Raw genomic sequence first — 22,115 nt, forward strand, 5'->3', positions numbered from 1 at the left:
AGTCAGTGTGTTTACATGATTGTCGCTCTTGCCAAAGCTCATTTGCACTTGAACCTCTGCACTCGATGAAAAAACTCCTTCTTTCAATATTCCTAAACCATAGAGATATGGCCAGCTCTGAGAAAAAAGTTGCGTTGAAGATGATCAGAATACTCGCGGCATCAGCGAGACTCAACAAAGTAAATATTGACGGTTGCACTGGTCGCACTTGTCCAAATAATATAATTCAATTCGCTCTACTATTATCTCTAGGGGAAGAAGAAGGGTCGAAATTCAACCATTAAATAAATATAAACGTGTTTAAACGACAAATTGAATTCTGACTAGAGGAATCGATCATGCCAAGACAACTTATTTCTTTAGGTTCAAAAACATCACTTACAGGTTGCTAACTGAGGAAGCGTAGTCGCCAGATACAATCCACAAGCTTAAATAGTACTGTTTAATGTGAGGAAAATGCATTAATTTTAATTCATACCTGATGCGTTCCATTCCACAATCTTTCATTTAGAGCGACAATGCAAGTTATGTGCTTTGGGATCCCGTTAAACAGAAACTTTTATAGTGCGTAGTAATTTACAATGTCACGGAAATTGTAACCTAGAGCGGCTTTCAATTGAGTGTCGTGAAACCGAAACCAAAGCAATCATTCTGGCCAATCAAAACAGACAATCCAGTAAACCAATCAAAACTCGAAGTAAATACATGTAGCAGACGCGAAGCGCGAGAAAACGCGTGTGAGCGAGTCACGATTGGCTTTCGTTTCACTTCTGATTGGTTAAGAAAGTGGCGCGAGATTTTTAAACCAATCACTAAGCGAAGAAATGCAAAACCAAAGCAAATACGAATTACTTTCGACACTCAAGTGAAAACCGCTCTATTCTTATTTGCTGTGTGGTGTGAGGTAAGTTGTTTCTTTGAGCATTAATAAACTTATGTTTTATTAGGGAATCGTGTTTTCCATCGGTGAACACTTCTCTTTTCCTTGTTACTTCTTCTTCTTGCTTGTGTCACACAAATTGTAACGCGATTTTGCTAATTTACCTTTGTGGTCGGGCATTTGGGAGCAGATCACCAAATGACAGAACAAAGAAACAAAAACAAATAAAAAGTGTTCCGAAAAAAGGCGGAGTGTTTTAAACTGTTTTCAATCGATTTCAAAATTGAAATGAAAAAAATTCTTCCCTTTGTTGCGTTTATAAGTATTTCTCGGCACTTCATCTCATCTGTGATAAAAATTGTATGACCTGCCAATAACTTTTTTTTTCCAACAAGATAGGACTGAGACAAATTAAATGGAAAAGGAACTGTTTTTTCTTGCCAGAATCCCATAATGGTTGTTTAACTGCTATGGGTTTCTGCTTTTACTTGGAGGTGGTTTTATTAGTAGCTACAAAAGGGATCATATAATGGCACCACGCCATCATTGCAGGTTTTCATTACTTATTTATTCTTCAGGAAATATGGGAAATTTCCACTACACTAAAATGTATAAATTCTGGACCCAAACAGTGCTGTTTCACCAAAATTAGATCAAATTATTTTTATCTGTAGACTGGAAAATATTTCTTTGAGCAACAGCTAATTAATTTGAATTTTTCGTGGGAATGATTATCCTAATTAACGAAACAACAAATTAAATTTCAATTTGGCAGCCAAAGACTGTTGAATTTCGGTGGAATTCCTCCAAAAATGGATGCAGTAAATGTAGCGTAGTCGAGGGTTTGCTAGTCAGCAGTTAAAGAGGCCAAATGATTACTAAATAACACAACGGTTCAATTCCACGAACAAGTCGACCATTACAAGTACGGAGGACTGCACACGTGTGCATACATCCGGGATACATCTTATTCTATTTCGCAGGCCCGAAGAACTAAGACATCATAACATCGTTACATCTCCCTTCTTGGAACAGACAAGCAAAACAAACTAAGGGAAAATGAAGAAACTAACTGTAAATGTTAAATAAAACGAAATAAACGAGTTCATTGTTCAAGATTGTTCATTTAGTCTTTACATCGGCTTCCTAGATAATGAAATCCGTCAGATAAGCAGGCCTCCTCACAATTCTACCACTTCTAGTAGAGACCGGCAAAGGAATACTTGGTGAAGCTGGCTGGGAATCTGGCTACAAGACATCTGGCATCTTTGATGGTGACGATTCAACAATTCTACCACTTCTAGTAGCGACAGGCACGGGAACGCTTGGCAAAGCAGGCTGAGGATCTGACTGTGTAACAGCTGGCATCTGCAATGCTGAGGATTCAGCAACTAGGGTGTCTCCTCAGAAGGTCTACTGGGGATCCATTTAATCCGAGTATCGACCTTCGACTTCACATTATCCTCGGCCGGCAACGCTTGAAAACTCTCGGGAACTTTGTACAGATGTGAGCGACTTCGGCGGTAGCGTCTACCATCTTCTGTGCTGACTATGTAGAAGCGCACTTCTACCTGACTTTTAACTTGCGAACCCGTACAACATCTCCTGCTTTGAGCAGCTACAGCTCCTAAGCTCCTCTGCCGTTGTAGAGAGATTGATTTTGTTTCCTTTCCAAATTAATCTTCACATCATCAATGACTTTTGGTTAAAGCAGGTGACTAGCCTAGGGTAGTGAAGTGTGTGTTCTGCATGAGAAAAGACGCCGTGCAGGGCTGCTGTCAATATCTTGTGATGGGGTGTTCCTAAAGTCCAGTAGGGACAAGTGTGGGTCAGCAGCAGCAGCAGCAGCAGCAGCAGCAGCAGCAGCAGCAGCAGCAGCAGCAGCAGCAGCAGCAGCAGCAGCAGCAGCAGCAGCAGCAGCAGCTTTTTTCTTCAAGATACTCTTTGCTGTTTTAACACTGTTTTCAGCTTTCCCATTGAACTCGCGATATCGTTGCGAAGTTTTAAAGCGTTTAAACTGATATTCGACTGCAAACTTCTGGAACCCGTTACACTAAAACTGTGGTCCGTTGTCCGTGGTGATAAGTTCCGAAAGCCCATATCTCGCGAGGTGAGGCTTCAGTTTGTCAATAACCGCTCTGGCGGTCTTGGACTTCAGTGCATCTAACTCAAAGAAATAAGAGTATCGGTCAGTGGTTACCAGGTAGTCAGTACCATTGAGCTCAAACAGGTCTGCTGGGATGCTCTGCCATGGTCTTGTCGGTATCTCGTGACATACTAGGGGTACTTTCTGCTGTTCTGGTTTGTGGCTATTGCAAATGCTGCACCTTAAAAAGAACTCTGTAATTTGCTTGTAGATGCCTGGCCAGTAGAAGGCTTCTTTAGCTCTCCTGAGATACCCCTGAACGCCCACAACACCGTCCTGTATCGACAACTCTTCTCTGAAAGGGAAATATTCCAGCACGTTGGGTGGTACTTGGTCCCTACTGTCTGGCCAGCCTGTTCAGTGGTACACTTGATTTCCAGAAGGGTTAGTTGCCAAATTGGCACAAATGCAATCATATCTACATACTTAGTCTGGATTTAGTGTTGGTGATGTTGTATCAGCAATGCTCCAGACGTCTTCACTGTCACCACTTTCTTGTTTAACTAAGGGGAGATAAGCTCGGCTGAGGGTGTAATATGTACATTTCAGTGACTTTGTTGTAGTAAACTTTTAAGCCATATTTCTGTAACCGCAGCAGCATTCTCTGCAATCGCTTTGGTGTACTCAACGGGCTTGTCTTCATGATAGATTGTAGGGGTTTGTGGTCAGTGTCAATAAAAGCCTTATTTTATATACATAGCCCTCGAATCGCTCAACTCCAAAGTCCTTTCAATGTGGGCATAGTTAGTCTCATTAGGAGTGAGGGCCCTAGACGCATACGCATCAGGGTGCCCATCTTGTAGCAAGCATGCCCCAAGACAACTATGGAAGCGTTGCATTGTAGCACGGTTTTCCTTTACGGATCGAAGAACTTGAGCACTGTCTCTTGGGTTATAGCCTGCTTTACTTACTCTAGACACTTGCCATCTTCTTCCTATACAAACTCATTTTTAAGGAGGGGATCGCTTTTCGTTTATGGCTTTCTGGTTGTTTGGATCAGCGCCGAGACCCTCTGACGATCTAATAAGGCCCATGTAGTTTACTTGCTTCTGCCTTAACAGCATCTTCTCTGAATTTAGCTTGATTCTCTTCTGTCGACAGCGGTTGAACACTTCTCTCAGGTTTCGGTCATTGTTTTCAAGTGCTTCTTCATCTGTGTCTCCCACTTCAAAGACCAGGATGTCGTCTGCTATTATATAGCCTTCTGCCCTGGTAGGCCTTCGAGTGCAATATCAATTCTTCTCGGAAACTCCTCTTGGGCTTGCGATACCTTTCGAAGCCACCTAAACCGACCTCACGGTGTATTGATACAAGACCATTAAATGAAGCCCTAGGCAGAAATCATTTCCCCCTACTCGCGATAGATAATATGCTGCCTCTCCTGTCAAGCCCATGTTTTCACAGTACTGGATGCGAAAAATGGATTCTGTCACATACAGTTAGATAAGCCGGCAGCTATGCAACTGCTTTTGGAACGCCGTCGACCTCCCTTGTCATTTTTCTTTATTGTGACCATCAGTGCTGAAATCCAGTCAGTCGGATATTTGAGAGCCTTTTTGAGACCCTACGAAAACAACATTCTTGTCGATCTCCAAGTGAAGTTGTCCTTCAATTTCGCCTTCTCCAGTAAACACATCAACGTACTGCGTAATGTAGCCTTCCACCTTAGAACCTCCACTCTTTAAGCCGTTAGAGTCCGTAGCAAGGATGTTATGTTTGTTAACAGTTAGAAGTTGGAAGTGTTCACTGGCTCTCAATCCCAGAATGGATTTGCATGTACCACACACAATAAGGAACTTAATGTTGTACCTTTTGTTATTCTTTGGATAAACAACCTTGAATCACTTCTTTCCCAAAGGTTTGACATCTGACTGATTGTACATTACCAGGGTCACTAAGATTTCCTCTAACTCGTTCAAGCTGTTTTGCCCACAGAGCCTTGTCATTGTCTCATCGTTCATGATGTCAACCGTTGATCCACTGTCCAGCTAGAACGTTCCCTCCTTTCCATTGACAAGTAGGGTGGCGAAAACTTTGTTTGCGTGACAACTACAGGCTTATGCATGAACCTGCTCTAGTTAACTTCAATCTAAGCCACATATTCATATTCCTCATCTTCAGATTCTCACTCCACAGACAACACTTTTTTCTTAGATGCAAGGCAACACACTGCAAAGTGGTTTGGCTTACCACAACTCTTGCAAGAAGTTGCAAATGTAGGACATTTCTTCTTGGCAAAGGGATGCTGTCTGGCGCAAAACTTGCACTTGCACTTGACTCATTTGGGGGCTTGTCTGGTACTATGGACTTCTTGTTTCCAAGTGCATTCCCATAGTTTTCTTCCTTCACAAAACGGACGTCCTCCTGGTTCATCGTCATCAACTGTCGTTCTGGTGTGTCCGAAGATCTACAGATGTCTATACATTGACCTAATGTGAGCTTACTTGTCTACTGGAGCTTCTACGAGCAGAGTTATCAATAATGCCAACCACTATTCTATCTATCACAAATTAGCATAGCCCAGCCGCCGTCTATTGGCAAAACGCGCGATCTGATTAGCTACACAGGTGCCTTCTATCGATCGATAGACGGATCTCAGAACGCACGCTCAGTTTTCGATGAATTTTTTCAACAAATCCTTCAAAAAAATCAACGATAGCGATATCGTGTGTTAAATAGATCAGCCGCTGGGTTATGCTAAAACAATAAGACGGCTCGCTCTCGGTTTCTACCGATATTTGATAGTTGACTCGGGGCTTCGCCCATCGCCAACTATCAGCCGGTAGAAATCTCGAGCTTGCCGTCTAATATGAGTGAGTCTGTCAATGCTCCATAATTTAAATCTTTGCCAATTTTCTCAGTGCTGTGACATAATGCAGTGACAGTTTCTTTAGTTACCTGGTCCCTACGATTGAAGACATACCTTTCATTGGTTTCATTGCAGTCCCCCAATGCAGTAGTTTCCATCTTCCTTAGGATTTCTTCTGGATCTTTTCTTTGGTGTTCATTCTCAAACTCCATAGCATCAACAACATCTAACGCATCCCATCCGGTGCAAGTAAGTAAGGTCGCCTTCCTTCGTTCCTTGTTCCGATCCTGATTTTCCGGGTTCTTTAGCTGAGCCGTGGTCTTATAATATGACCATGCTCGGCTGAATCGTTCCCTCTTGACAGGGAGTTTTCCACCGCTTAAATTCAATTTTTCTGGAAGCGGTTTATTAACAGGAACAGCTATGATATGACTGTGGGTTGTCCACCCGAAGGGTACTGAATCGAAACGCCAGCGCTTCCTTCGCCCGTGTTAGGCATATTAAATGCAGACAATAATGGCACGAGTGTTCACAGAGAAATGCTCACAGACTCGCCTAGTTTGCTTCCAGCAAGGCGACGGCCTTCTGACACCATGTAGCGTAGTCAAGGGTTCGCTAGTCAGCAGTTTAATAAAATATGGGTTCCCTTTATTTTGTGGGATATATTTACTGTTTGTTTCTTTGCCCAGTTTTACGTGATTAAGTCCAGAGATCATATAAGCCATAAACGATATTGCAGCCAGTTGTGTGTGAAATAAAGAAAAGAATTAGGTTCCAGGTACCGCTGTCTGCATGTCTGCAAAGGGTGAATTTATTAATTTAATTTAGTTCATAGCAATAAATTAATAAAATAATTGAAAAAAAAAACTCGTTACGCCGATTTTCGTTACGCCGTTACGCCGATTACTAACACCCCCGATCATCTTCAACGCAAGTTTTTGTTCAATTTTCTTATATTCTAAAGGTATTTAATCGAGTTTGGACGGTTCAAGGAGTTTTTTTCATCGAGTGCAGAGGTTATAAAAAAGAGCTTTTTCACGATCGACAATTATGTTCACACACTGACTATGGCAGATTTTAATTGTTCCCGCTTGCAATCTAAGGAGATACCCTTTTCTACTTTGAAATTAGAGAACGGTTCATTTAGGTACGAAGATTGCATTGATGTGCTTTTTAACCCCAATTTATGCTAAAACTTTGAGTTTTTCATTCTCTTGTATAACCTAAATGTTAACGTGTGATTGAAGACCTCAGAGTATGGTGTCTTTCAGAAGCGGTGGCATGCTTAGAATTTTCAAAAAAATTTCCTCGCTTCGTCAGTGCACAAAGGTGTCTTCGAATTTGTGCCAAATAGCATTTTGTGAAGTGCATTTTTGTGGACATAGCGCGCTTCACAAAGTGGTCAAAATTTAGCCCTTTGACTACCGTCGGCGGCCCCAGGTCGTCCAAATTTTCAATTTTGGCCTGTAGCAAAGCAAACATATAGAATTAGAAAATAATTTTATTGCTTTTTTAAATGTATGGACCAAAGCTTTTTCACAGGCAAAAAGTAAAACTATTTTTGTCGCGAAGTCAAAAGGATCACTGTTAACGGGACTTACACTTAATTTCCGAAAAAAATGTATGGGCTAAAGGTCCAAACCAATGTCTGTAATAATGAGTTGTCTGTATTAGGTGGGTTTCCGTTATAACAAGTTTGACTGTACAACGGCTACGTCTTTACAGCTACCAGGATGTTTCGTCCGACCGCAAACCGATCCATGCACATAATGGCATTTGGAGAGAACATGTTTGCTCTCCAAAGATAGGAATTGAGTAAGAAGATGTTGTTCAGTAGGAATGATGACGAGTCATTGTATCGGTTAGTATAGAATGTTTGTAGGATAATATCCAATATAGTATAATATGATACAATTCTGTCTATTGCATTAATTTCAGAGGAAGAGAACAAAACGCTTTCCACGACTCCGGCAAAGGTAAGCATGTAAAGACTTTGGACAATTTTAAACTATTTATGAATTTTAAAAAGGAAGTGGACTCAGTGGATAAGATTTATGTTGGGGTTCAATTTTATCATTGGTTCAAATTTTATTTTCGTTTGTTTAATTTCTGGGTATGGTAATGTATGATAACGAGTTTAAAACAACGGAAAATAACATTTGAACCAAGGATAAAATTGAACCACAACATAGATCACGTTTCACGGAAATAAAACGGCCTATCCACAGTTCACGAAAAATAACAAAATTAGAATTTCACCCTTCACAAAAATAAGAGAGAGCATTTTAGAAAATTACAGTTCACGTCTACTACGGAAATCACGATTCACGCGAAAAAACCCCCAGCCATTTCACATTTCAAGGAAAAGAAAGGGCCGATCACGGGTCACGAAAATACTCTTCAGTTACCACCCTCATGAATGTGCTATGTTTGGTACCATCCTACGAGAGAAGATAGTCTTCCGATGGCAGAATTTTCCATGTTTGGATATGTTAGCGATAGTCATGGTTTGCATATGGTAGTCATGGAGAGATCTTTTGGGAACTATTAGATCTACAAACCGAAAAACAGGACCCTCGCCGATTGCCCTGAATGTTTCAGCGAAGTCAACAGTTATATACTTGTTACAAATAACATTTAGTTGTATCAGTTCAATATTTTAAAAATTTTGCGGGGTGAAGTCACCTCAAACCACGCAATTCGCCATTGGAGACTCCGCAAATTTGCGGTAAATGACGGTCGCTGCAAAACCGTATTACTAAATGCAACGATCTGATTAATTCTATATATTGAAGTTTCATCTTTCCTTAATATATAGTTGCCCCCACATGGTTTTGGCCCAGAGGCCAAAACCCGAGGAGGCATCCTTGAAGTCCCCGCGTGTAACATCCTTATATACAGTATAGCCGATGAAATCAACCGTAAAGAACGCGACCCATGAAACGACCCAAAACATCAACAAATCGAAAACCAGGTGCCACAACTTCTCTTTATAGGCATTCGATTCACAAAACGGTTAAGACTCGAACAATTCTACGACATTGACTGCCAAAAAGAAACTGACAAAACTCAAAAAAACTGACCAAAATTTACATATACAAACGAAAATAAAATTCCACGTGCAAACGAAAAAATGTACAGCAACGAAAAACAATACTAACAAAATAAGCTAGTCTAACAAACAGAAAAAAATCTCGATTTGCCTGAAGAGGGCGCGCAAAGTGGTATCGGGAGTTGTGCATAATGCCCGCGAGTGGGTGTTGAGAGGTGTGATAAATGCCTGTACGGTGATTGGTCAACGATGACGTAAGGTAACCGAATCTCTGTGTTGTGATTGGGTAATGATGACAACCCATCAGCGTAAGCACGTTCGCACGCGACAACAATGCTTCAACTATTCCTGCAAACTTTGATTTAATAGTTAATATCTAGCTTGAGATAAGAATAATTTTTTAAAAGTTAAAAGTTTCATTCAAAGTATATTCGTTTTACAAGCTCTGGAAGCCGAAAGTTATACAATTCATATGTCCAAGAACGAGAATAGTACGTATAGGTCTTAAGATTTCTCTGGTAACTGAGATTTGTCGTGGCGTTTTCATTGACAGATTTGAGAAAAAACAGTTCTGCTCAAATGGTAGTTTTAAAACGTTTGGCTATTGCTAAAGTTTATCTTCACAGAGATCACCTATTCGCATACGCTTTGTTCAGTTGAATTCACTTGGCTTTAATATTACCAGTTGGAATCTGGTTACCGGTAACCGATTTCACATTTTCAGTTACCGGTTACCGATTTCTCATTTGGTATCATTCTTCGGTCCAATTTTAAAAAAATCCGTATGGGAGGAATTGACAGGCATTTGTCTAATTCTGATACAGCAAACAAAGTACAAGAACAAAAAAAAATGTATAATTTTGCAATTGTTGTTAAAAATAGCTTTTCTTGTCACGTTTTGTTCGTTGTGCAAGGTTTGCGAAGTTTGAAGCGTTATAACTTAGAGAAAATTAGGTTAAAAATTCGGTTCTTTGCAGGCGTGATGTTACACTCGTTGCTGCAGTCATCGCAATATTTCACTCGCCGATCGCAACACATGCTCAAGGTTTATCAGCTTACAAAGTATGGAGCTAGTACGCATCTTTTTACCCAACGATGTGCCATTTTCAACGTTATAACTTTCTATAGCGGCAATGAAATTTAACAGAAATACACAAACATGTACACAACTAGGTGTACTATACATCGCAACTTCCAGAATATCCATCGTAACAGCAATTTTAACAAAATGACACCGGTACTCCGGGCCCAAAGAAACCCACTTTCGGTTTACCAACTCCAGTAACCGACTTTGGGGTTAATAACTTTCCACTCCTTGAGAATATTACTGCAAAAATAACAGTATTGCTAGCTTAATAAAGTCTTCTATTCATCGCAATCTACCAACAGGCCATCGCCACAAATGTAAGTTATATATCAGGCAATAAAATATGGCTGGCTTAACATTTCACTCACCACATGCCATTTTCAAAAGGTTATAACTTTTTTTGCAAACATTGAAATGAAATGACACTCACAAGCGAGCACATAACTAAGTGTACTATCCACCGCAAGTGTGTAGATATCCATCGCAACAACAGTAATCGATCCATTAGGGTACATAACAACACTGTTGCTATGCCTGGAAATGACTACTTCCGGTTCTGCTGCCCGTGCAACGGAGATTCCCAAATCGTGGAAAGTTTCAGAAGTCGCTTAACAATCGAAAAAAAAATTATGTAACGTTGTTACTCGACAAGCAACCATCGTTGTAATGAGCTTAATGGAAAGTGAAAGTCGTGTATCGTGTTTTAGCTAGAAAACATACCTTCACTACGGCTGCCGTGAAAATTTATCGATGAGTATTTGTTTCCTTGGCTGAAACTGTTCACAAGAATCTCTCCATTGCACGGGCCAAGCAACTTCGTCGATCGAAGGAGAACATTTCTTCGAGAAAGAAGACATCAGATTTTCTTGGCCGGTTCTCCTCGCTGATTGGGCTTATTCGTAATAGACCATATTCGTATTCTCGGTATTGGACTGGAACTAGCTTGCAATGGAGGCTCATGCGGGTAATCTTTTCAAATGCAAATGACATGAAGCTGTTTTTAATGATATTCCCCCGCATGAGCCTCCATTGCAAGCTAGTTCCAGTCCAATACCGCGAATACGAATATGGTCTATTGTGTTAATCACAGATTTCCTTGGGATTTGATTGCCACCTCTTTTGTCAATAATTGGGTTTAAAGGACAGTTTAAATCTCCTCCCATGATAATGTTCTCGATATCATCAAGGTTTTTGTTTACAGTAGTTTGCAGGACTGTATAGTAAAAGGCAACCAGTTCATTGTCTCGATTAGGGCCATATATATATATATACTAAAAGAGCGGGTTCTCCGCTCAGGAGTACTTTTAATATTATAAATCTACCATTTGTGTCAATAACCGATTCCTTAATTCTCTATTTTCCAATTTCCCATAATGCACTTTGTTTGCCCCTCAAATTTTACATAAACTATTGTTTTGGAAATATGCAGTCCTCCCAAGAGAATTTGAAAACAATAGTTTATGCAAAATTTGGGGGGCAAAGAAAGTGTATTATGGGCAATTGGAAAATAGAGAGTGACACAATCAAAATTAATTATTCCTGATTAAAATTGCGACGCCTCTTGCGTTATTAGCCCCATGAGAGCAGATCAGCGTGGCACCCCATTCTCTTTGCCAAGAAACTTCATTCCCTTGGGTAGAATGTGTTTCTTGAAGGAAAACAACGTCGGGTTTTTGTTTTCTGAGCCAAGTAAATATAGTTCGTCTTTTTTATTTAAAGAAATGAATTTACCTTTCACCATTTGTGATGATAAGACATGTGAAATAGTCTAAATTTAGTAGAAGATGGATCTTTATACAGCGCCACACAATTAAAATAATCGAACGATGTAAATAAATAATACTAATGCAAGAAACGTTTGAGGAAAACAAAATATATAACTTATAAAGAATTGCTATTAAAAATATAGCGTACATAAACAAATTGATTTGACTTTACACCGCAGAGATATTATAAGTTAAAAAATGCTTATTTTTGGCCTGTTTAATCGTAGAGCGCTCGGGAAAATTGTGGAAATTATCGTAAACACCAACAATGTTCATACATAACGTACCCATGGCGCCAGCGAGGTTACAAAAAGACCAATTATGACGTCACTAGTACTGTTGTTGTTCTGTGAGATAGCGAGTTATCTCAATAACGTTGGAAGAAAGGATTTTGCAACGGTTAAAACCGGCTTAAAATCAAGCTAAATATTTGTTATGATCATCAGATCATTAGGACTTTTAGTTCGTTGACATACAGTGGAACCCCGATATAACGATCTTGGATATAACGATGATAATTTAGCAGACTGAACGTAAAATCCTCCCGATAAAACGATATTATCAGTGCACAGTCAAATTTGATTTGCAAAACATCGAACTTAATGTAATAACATTACGGTAACCGAGTCATCCCTAACGTTTCTAAAAACAGCTTTGGCCATCCCAATAGACCACGTTTTCGAGTTGACTTTGTAATCAGGCTTTCTTACTTAGCAGCCCGGCCTTTCTGGAACCCAGAACCCTTCAATTAAGTGTTCATTCTTTTTCTTTTTTTTTTTTTTGCCCGACCGACCGACCCACCATCACAAGACAGGAGGCGATGGGAAACGAAAAATTTTATTGGGATGGCCTTTGTACGATGATATACGAAAATGATGCTGTGTTCTAAGCCTCCTTATCAAAATTATTATCTTTATCCTCCTCTAACTGAATAGGCAGTAAAAAGTACTTCTTAGATTTACCCCGATATAGCGATATTTTCGGTTATTATGACTTCAAAAAACTCAAAGTTCGTTCTATTTCAGTGCGCGGTCATTGTGGAAACATTTTCGTGGAGCCTGCGGAAATCTTCGCAGTTTTTTTCTGTATTTCATAATTTCGGTTCATTCTGGCTGTTGATAAGTTGAAACTTTCATATTGTTTGCATGATAACTTGTCTCAATTTTGGTGCGTGAATTTAATAATATTCTCCTCTTGACACATTGTTTGACATATCTGTTAATTGGTGCGACCCTTTTTTTAGCTTTTTACACCGGTTATCATCTTGTAACAAATAAGAATCAACTAATCGTTCACACACAAGAGACAATGAGTTTATTCTCCGACTGCAAACCTACGGTACAAATCTGATTTACCTTGCTACCGTGTCAATTCTACTCATTGTAATTGATAAAATCTGATTATTGCATTTTTCGGATATTTTCCACCTTAACAAAAGAGGGTATGTCATGTAATACATCACATTAGAGACGAGAAAGTCCATTATTTTTGAGAGGGGGAGGGGGAGGGGGGGAGAGAGTGGGCAATTTCCTGCACAGAAAAATACAGCTGAAAAAAATCGTGCAAGTGGAGCCATGAGGAAAAAAAAAGGGAAAAATCTAAAATTCTGTTTTTGTATAACCCGAAGGCGAAAAAAAATATTGTCCAGAACAACACTTTGCTTTATACGTTTATATATAGATTGCAGGAAGTCTATGAGCATATTTTCATTCAAAGTTGAATATTTCTGCAACTAAGAGTAATCACAATAATATTCGGCATAAACAATCGTGTTCTTTTTAAAAACGCATTGCTCTCACCATAAAAGCGTGGAATATAATGAATATAATTACCATAATTACATCTCTCCTTTGTAAACTGATCGTGTTTTGGTCGGGACACCCTCGGAAATCTCAAAGTTTGGACTTTTCCGACAATTTTGTGGCAGAGAATACAGCGCGGATACAGAACTTCATGACTTGCCACTGCAGATAGGTAAACTCAGGGGCGGATCCAGGGGGGGTGGATTGGGTGGCTAGCCACCCCCCTTGATCTTCCAGAAAAATGAAAATTAATACATTAAAATAGAAAATAAAGACAATGACACTGGGTAAGGTGAAAAAAAAAGTGTTAATATTTTTAGATAAAGTAAATTTGACACCTTTGTTAACATTCAGAATTTCATTTTTCCGAAATTGGACAGCCTGTTTTAGGAACTTCTGTGCTTAATGTAACAAAACGTGTGTATAATTTTTAAAAAAATACATTCCTTTTAGCTTTCAAGAGTTGTTTTAGCCTTGCTGGCATGATTTTCGTCACCATATTAATCTCTTTATCGAGTTTTCTTACCGATTTCTTCGCTTTGAAGAAAGAAGATTTCTTAAGCAAAGACGCTGTTCTAAAAACATTGACGTACCAAAATGTCCTCAGGCCACTTTGCCAAGAGCTAAAAATTTTCACGCACGTTGGCGAGCAAAACAATGCATATCTGTTATTTTGTGTAAGTTCGAGGCTGTCAACTTTAAATTTCAATCACTGTTCATAAGAACTAGAGTTTCTGTCCCAAATATAATTCAAGGTAAGTTGAGGAAAGAATAGTTTTGCTAAATTATTAAGGAAAAACAGCGGTTTGATAACTTAATTGAAAGGTGTTTAAAGCTGCTCAGAATCGCGGAAATCACGTCTAAGAGGCATCACCTTTTCAAAATTTTCTGAGGGGACATGTCCCCAGACCCCCTAGGGTTAAGGAGCATACACGGCCCCATGAAATATGGGTCTCAGGCCCGAAATAATTTCCACTCCCACTTTCAAAATGCTGTCTAAAAGCCTGATACCCCCTCCTCCCACCCCCATAAAAAACCTGGGGTTTAAACAAGATAGTAAACAAAAATATTGCTAAACAGCCACCCCCCTTTGAAAAATCCTGGATCCGCCCCTGTAAACTATAAATACTGTAGTGTGTCATAACAGAAGCAGAATTTTAAAAGAGCGCTTTTAGAAAGAGGTGGAAGGCATTAAATTAAAATTTGCGCATTTAAACCACCATAACTTGCTGGCAAATTTTAAATTAAAAAATCCGCTTCTGTTATAACACTCTTGAGATTTTGACTGATTAGTTTTTGACAAGATCACAGTGTGCTGTCTCCTATTCGTTCCGTAAACTCTGCCACAAAATCATATTCTTCCCAATTTGGCCCTAACGAGGCTATAAAATCGCCGTTTAATTAAGTGCAAGCTACCAAATAAAAGATGACATACATAATCTTTCAACATTTCTTTACGTCTCTGTAAAATTTGAGCTTAATCGCACCCATAACAGCCAAGAAATAAACGTTTTAAAAGATGCAAGTCAAGCAAAATTTCGCTTCATGAATTTATTCATGCTGTATGTATCCCCCGCGACCTTAATAGACTGCAACTTGTCTTTTCTAAAACCTTACTAAAACAGACACTTTCTGTGGATCCTGTGGTATCTGTTTAAACAAAATTCGACCTTATCTTTGTGTTATAATTACTAACTATGTTGTGGTTCAATTTTATCCTGGGTCCAAATGTTATTTTCTTTTGTTTTTGGGTATGGTAATGTATGATAATGAGTTTAAAACAAAGGAAAATAAAATTTCAACCAAGGATAAATTAAAATTGAACCACAACACATATACCTGAAATATTTGTCCTGTGCATAATTACAATAAGCATTTCTTTATTTCTTGGCAGGTACCTATGCCCACAGTGCACAGCCCTGCATATATGCAATGCCCACAGTGCGCAGGCGATCAAATTAAAATAGTTGATGTTATAACAGGGGAGTGTATCAGTTGCTTTCCTTGTCTAGCATGTCGCGATAGTCAGACTTCGTCAGTCCCTTGTGGATCAACTGTTCGCTATGGTACAGAAATAAAGTGTGTTTTAATACAATCAGATCCTGTGGCTAGTGTCCAAACAAGACATCTGACTGCTACTGCACACCTAACCATCTCTTCAACTCCCAAGAAGCTCATTGTTACACCAGTCACAAGCGTCACTAATCCAGTTCTTGTTTCTGCCACTAGTTCCAGTGCTTCTTCCCAATCTAGCACAAAACAAAGTGAAGGATCTGACACTACAAAAAAGAGAAAGGGAGACAAAGTACTTCCATTAGAAGAATGGAACAAGTACATTATAATTTATTTATTTGGTGGGATAATTCTTGCAATTACATCTGTAGTTATTATATGCAGAATTTTTAAGTGGAAAAGCAGTAAACAACGACCAGTGATTGTGAATCCTGATAACAAACCCCCTAACCCATCATTACAACCACTGCCTGATGTTTCCCCTCAAGTCAATGAAACTTGCAACATCAGCGTGGAAACAAGCACAGTTGCATTTAATTGCCACAATGATAACACGTCTGAGATGAGAGAAAGAAATCAGAGATCCCATCCTGGTGTAGCACATGCTTAGTCATCATCTCTTGTTGCAGCTGGAGGTAATTGTATACAATGTATATCAAGAAAACAGACATGAGATTCTGGTTATGAACACATTTTCACCCCCTCAAATTTGTACAGGAATTTAGTGAGTGGAAAATTTTGTGCATGTGGTGTTGGAGTGGGAGTTGACTGCCATTGCCAAAAGTGTGAGAATTTCCAAGAGACTAAGTGGAGGCTGATAGCCTCCAGCTGTTTAAATCCAAGCTCAAATTGTACCTGAATGTTTAATTTTAATTAAATCTTTGTTTTTATATATTTTCTGTATTTCTTGTATTATGTTAGGGAGGTTTTACGTACGGTTGACCCTATAACTTCCTTTTCTAGGTGCCTTTTTGATCTTTTGTTTTTATTTGTATACTTTTGTAACTTTGCATCTTAAATAAGGAATGTAAGTGATGCAATGCAAAATTAAAATTAATTTTATTGAAACTATAAAGAATAAAAAAATTGAAAGCAGCTTTAATTAATGTAGGTCAATATGCTGACACTAGATTATGTTCTTTTGTTAACAGTTAATGCTGTCCAGCCACGTACCAGTCAATACCTTGTGAACGTTGTAATTAGCAATGGTCTGATCACTGATGGTATGGAGCAAGGTTCACAGCGGTCAAACGCAAAAGTTGACGTCACATCCGGTCTTCGCTGCCTCGAACTTTCGACTTGAAAGTGGGCAAACTTTTGCAAGAAATTGTTAAAGAAATAGTACGGTGAAAGAACAGTTCAAGCTGGGACACTCAGTGAAGATGAATTATCAAATTTCCAATCCATAAGCGGCGTATAAACCTTAACTTTCCAGGGACGGCGTTAACTTTTGGCTTTAAAGCGAAAGTTTTCGAAAAATATTAGACTTTGTATGGAAAATTTTGCCGGGATTTACACAGGAACTGCGCACGCGCGCTGCGTTTGACCGCTGTGTTGGAGCAAGGAAGACCTGCCGTCAACTTGTCAGCATTTTCACAGAGAGAGAAGTATCAGAAAAAGGTTTTGGAGATGCCATTCTCTCTTCTTTACAAAATCTGTCTTAGAATTGCATTTGATATACCGAGAGCTGATGGTAATGATGTGAGAGTCCTTGCAGAAAGGCTTGGAACTTCAGTTGGTGATCTTGCCCTTCTTAAGCAGGCAGCCATTACACAAAATCCAGATAATGCTCATTGCAATTCCATCACTTATGCTGTGTTAGCTAAAAAATCTTCACTGACTGTTGGGGATTTTGTTAATATAATGGAAGACATTGAAAGGGATAACATTGTCAGTCTAATAAATAACTGACCTTAAGGACAATTACAGGTATTCTTTTTAATTATAAGTAAGACTGATGATTACAATACCGACAAAGAGTTTTGAATGAAGCTGTAAGATAACACTCTCCACAGAAACCACATAATTTTTTAAAACCACAGAAACTCCATCTCAATTATCCTAAAAGATTTATGCTAAATTAAAACTTAAAACCCCAAATATACTTTTTTAGAACATGTCTACTTCCCACACCAAGGCCTCTCAAAAGAAAAAACATTACCAAAATTTATGACCCCACTAAATACTCAAATTGTCCAATTTAAAACCCCCAAAACCCTTTGCATCTCTTCATCACTTTTCTACTTGAGAACACACCAGAGGATTGAACACCTTTGTGCAATGTACAGTAATTATCCTTTATATACATATAGCTAAAAATAACAGGATCATAGGCCAAAAAGGATCAAGGATTGTTAGGTTAGGGTATATGGAGACAGGTTATGAATGGTTCACTTCAAAAATCTAGGCTGCATTTTTCAAGTTGCACTGCCTATGATGCAGTTCCTAATTATTGATAAACTTTGTGCCATTTGCTATAGCCATGAACTTGTTCCCAGTAAGCCCATGGCAGTAATATAATTTCGCTACTCCTAAAAATAACGCTCTCATGTAGGAATTAGACTAATTGTTAGACCAGATTAAATTGTTGGCACTTTGTTGCGTTTTTTTAACCATGTGTCTTTGCTTTTTTGGTTGTTTATAGTCTAGAACAATGGCTTTTTAAATTAAGTGCCAACTTTTAAAATGGATCTATTTTACTGGTTAATTGGGTTTTTATCCCATAATGTGACGAGTGAAATATTATTAATAATTTAATTATATTTTCATTTGAAAATGTAATAATATTGTGTAGTTCCAGAAAATATCCATAATCACCCTATGGATAAACATTGAAAAAAAAAAAGAGCTGGTGGGGGTTTCAAAAGCCAAAAAGTATTAAACTAACCAAAAAGCAATCCGTGCGTAATGAGTGGATATTTTCAGGAGTGTAGTGTCGCTGTATTGCGTTACAGCCATGCGCACTAGGAGTCGGTCGAGTCGGTAGTATCGAGGATTACTGTATTTTACTGTTAGAGAATAAATAACGTATTCAAAATCAAGGACTCCATAAGGAGCACCACCTGTTTCAATATTATTATATTGAAGGTTGCTTACAGTGTGTTAGATAATTCAAGTTGGAAGAAATTTTCTCAAAATCACCAAAGTGAAGTGTTGTTAGAATATATATGCACCCTATCAATTAATTACAGTAAGACTAAAGTACATCACAAAATTATTTTAAAAGTAGGAAAAGAGATGGCATGTCAAAAAGAAGTCGACTTCATCTTGCAGCTTATTTGGTAGTCCGATTTTTTAAATACTTTTTAAACTAGTTTAATAATAAAGTTAAAAAACAATGAATTTATAAATCCCAAGAGAGGATCCTTAGTACGACAAATATGCTTACCAACGCGCCGATAAAAGTGCGTTAAATCCCGGCTTTGGACGTGTTAAATCACCGCTTTGTCCCAGGGGGCGGGGGCCGGGGCCGGGGTTTCAATTGACTGATGCATAACATATATAGAACTTAAGATTATTCCCCAGTATAAGTATTACATAGCGCATCCCTACTGCGCATACTTTTAAGCGTGATTAGCGCGCGCATTAAGGGAGCGGTCGTTATTTACTGGGGGAGCGGCGGCAAATTTGAGGGGAGGGCTAATATATTTTTGGCTCATTTGGGGATGGCCAAATGTTTTTAGACCCACGATAAGAGGAGGGTCACAAATTTTTGGGCAACTGTTTTAACAAATACCGTAAATTTTAAAATATTTTAGGTTACTTCAATCCACCATCCATCTCCTTCTTGGTAATGTCCCTAACCAGCAAACAGCACGTTTGCTTAACAAGCTGAATCTTTTACATCTTGAACGTGACTTATTGTGGAGATTTCTAGAGCTTCAAAATATGATTAGAATGGTTGACTTTCAACGCACAGTTTCTGTAATGAGACCAAGTGCACAGAACAATTTTTTAACCATTCATGCTGTAAGTGTCCTGCGCGGAATATTTCTTTACCTTTTTTGTACTAGCAGGCTAGCTACTTTGCCTATTTTACTAGCAAGCCAACAATAGGTAATAAAAGCTTATTAATTTCTGTTCTATCCATTGGCGCTCGACTTGTTTAATGGTCAAAGAGGCTTTGCACGTTTGATCACGGGTGTTTTTCATCGGTATAAATTGATTACTTTTTAGCATGTTTGACATTCCTACATGCATTTCTAGTCATTTCAGAAGACCTAAATTAAAAATTTTCCCGGGGGAACACGCCCCCTGACCCCCCTAGCGCTTCTCAAGCCTCGTGCATTAAGCCTGAGACTCGCTAATCAGTTGCAAACTCACACTGAAACGATTATTTCTTGCATGATATTATTTTGATTCCAACAACTCATTTCGATCATATCTATTCGCACCATGACACGTTATCATAATCGCCTTAAAAACACAGTATTTAATTCGCTATCTAAGAGTATTTTAAATATTGAAAATTTCCTGGGGGAGCATGCCCCTGACCCCCCTAGCGTTGCTTGTGTTAAGGATCAACAGCTGTTTGATTCAGTATTCTCAAGCCTCATGCAATGAGCGTGAGACTCACGCAATCAGTTGCAATCTCATACTGCAACGATTATTTTTTGCATGATATTTTTTGTGATTCAAACAACTCATTTTGATCATATCTATTCGCACCATGACACGTTATCATAAAAATTCGCCTTAAAAGCACAGTATTTAATTCGCTATCTGAGAGTAGAAATTTTCAAAAATAATACGACTGTTTTATTTTCACAAACATGTTTCGACAGTACATCCGTCATCGTCAGTGTGACGGTTATGTAAGTTTACAGTGATTTAAAAAGTGCCTGTTACAAATCATACGTTGCATTGCGTTGAAAAGCAATGCAACGATGTACATAGACTCCTTAAGCTTAACCTGGTACTTAGTAGGCGCAGAGTCTAAGATCTTGAAGCAGTATAAGTTACAGTGATACGGCATGACTCTGAAGGTACGGCATGACTCTGAAGCCTGCAAATGCTTATAAACGTGAGAGGTTCTGTCCGATGACAAGTGCTCGTGCACGCGCGTTAAGAAATGTCGGCTTGTTTCGCCAACGTAACAAGCATTACAGCTTGCACAAGAAAATTTGTACACGATGCGCGTACGGAGCCTGTCAGGGAGAGGATCTTTCACGTTGAACAAGTTGTTAATTTTAAAAGTAGAATAAACAAATTTGATGTCGATGGGTTTACAGAATCGATCGATTAGCTTGCGCACCCTTTGTTGTGCAACACCCGAAAAATGCCCGATGTAGGGGATCTTGAAATAGTGCTTGGGCAACTCCTGTTGCTCGACACCTGTTGAAGGTCGTGTGTCGTTTCCTACTACTGCTCTCGTGACATAACGGTAGAGTAACATGTCTAATACATACTCGGGATAGAGATTCTTACGCAAAATGTTAAATAAATACTGAATGTCATTGTGAAAACCCAACCACGTGTTGTTGATCTTAAAGGTCCTGTCAATAGGCGTTTTAACCAGCCCCATTTTGTAGCAAAGGGGTGTAAAGCTTAAAAAATTGGTAAGCAAGCCCGTGAAGGTCTTTTTGCGGTATACGGTGGTGACAGGGAATTGTGGGGATTTGTTGTTTAATAGCACATCAAGAAAAGGAAGAAGCTGGTTACTCTCCCTCTCCATAGTGAAATGAATATTAGGATGTTGATTGTTAATGAAATTGAAGAAAAAGTCAGCATCCCGTTCCGAGTTGAAAAGGCAAAAAGTGTCGTCCACATAACGACGGTAGAATAAAACCTGGGAATCCCTATACTGTTCCAACCAGATCTTCTCGTGTTGACCCATGAAAAGATTAGCAAGAACGGGGGCTAGGGGGGAACCCATGGCTACACCATCAACCTGATCGTAATATGTGCCCTTGAAAATAAAATGGGTTTCAGCGGTGGCAAATAGGAAAAGTCTTTTCAGGTCAGAAGAATTAAGTTTGATGCCAGGGTTGCCTTTGGTAATGTAGTCGACCGCCAGGTCTATACATTCACTCAAAGGAATGTTGGTAAACAAACTTTCCACATCAAACGAAACCATAAATTTCCCCTCCATGGAAAAGTCGTTAATTTCACGAACAAAAGTGACTGAACGTGTCTGAAGCAACATATTCAGAGGGAATGTGCGGCTGGAGAAGCTAAGATTACTCAAAAATTTGGCCAGGTTGTAATTTTATGTCCCAATAGAAGAGACAATAGAGTATTTTAAATATTTGAAACTTCCTGGTGGTCCATGCCCCCAGACCCCTCTTGAGACAATGGCTTTCAGCTTGATGTGCTTATTCTTTTATGTGCTCATTCAAAGGACGGGACGGGGGTCACAATTTTTTGGTCTCTGCCGGATTTGGGGAGGGTCGCAAATTTTTGGGCTCCAATTTGGGAGGAGGGTAACAATTTTGAGCCCACATTTTCAAAAATTTACCGGCTTTCCCCCCAGTAATTAATGGCCGCTTGCGAAAAAATGGCGACTTCTTCTTATTAACAATTAGACTACGAGCCCAAGTTTTCTATGAGCAAATAGTCAA

General features: G+C 39.1%; 2 protein-coding genes across 2 annotated transcripts in view; one reads left to right on the forward strand and one right to left on the reverse strand.

Moving 5' to 3' along the window:
* The window catches only part of LOC144653817 (uncharacterized), a 125,839-nt gene extending 108,574 nt beyond the window's left edge, over positions 1-17,265 (forward strand). Inside the window, exons 22-24 of the mRNA XM_078513915.1 lie at positions 7,774-7,811; positions 15,437-16,190; positions 16,707-17,265. Coding sequence (XP_078370041.1) covers positions 7,774-7,811; positions 15,437-16,165 — 767 coding nt within the window. The 3' untranslated portion in view covers positions 16,166-16,190; positions 16,707-17,265. The remainder of the gene's footprint in view (positions 1-7,773; positions 7,812-15,436; positions 16,191-16,706) is intronic.
* A 2,054-nt stretch (positions 17,266-19,319) lies between these two features.
* On the reverse strand, positions 19,320-21,700 carry LOC144654951 (uncharacterized). Its single transcript, XM_078515183.1, has 2 exons — positions 20,413-21,700; positions 19,320-19,354 (listed from the first exon to the last, which is right to left on the reverse strand). Exons 1-2 carry the CDS (start codon positions 21,698-21,700, stop codon positions 19,320-19,322), a joined length of 1,323 nt encoding a protein of 440 aa, XP_078371309.1.
* Positions 21,701-22,115: the final 415 nt, after the last annotated feature.

The sequence above is a fragment of the Oculina patagonica genome, chromosome 5, assembly GCF_052425735.1.
Source record: "Oculina patagonica isolate OP01 chromosome 5, crgOcupat, whole genome shotgun sequence".
NCBI lineage: Eukaryota > Metazoa > Cnidaria > Anthozoa > Scleractinia > Oculinidae > Oculina > Oculina patagonica.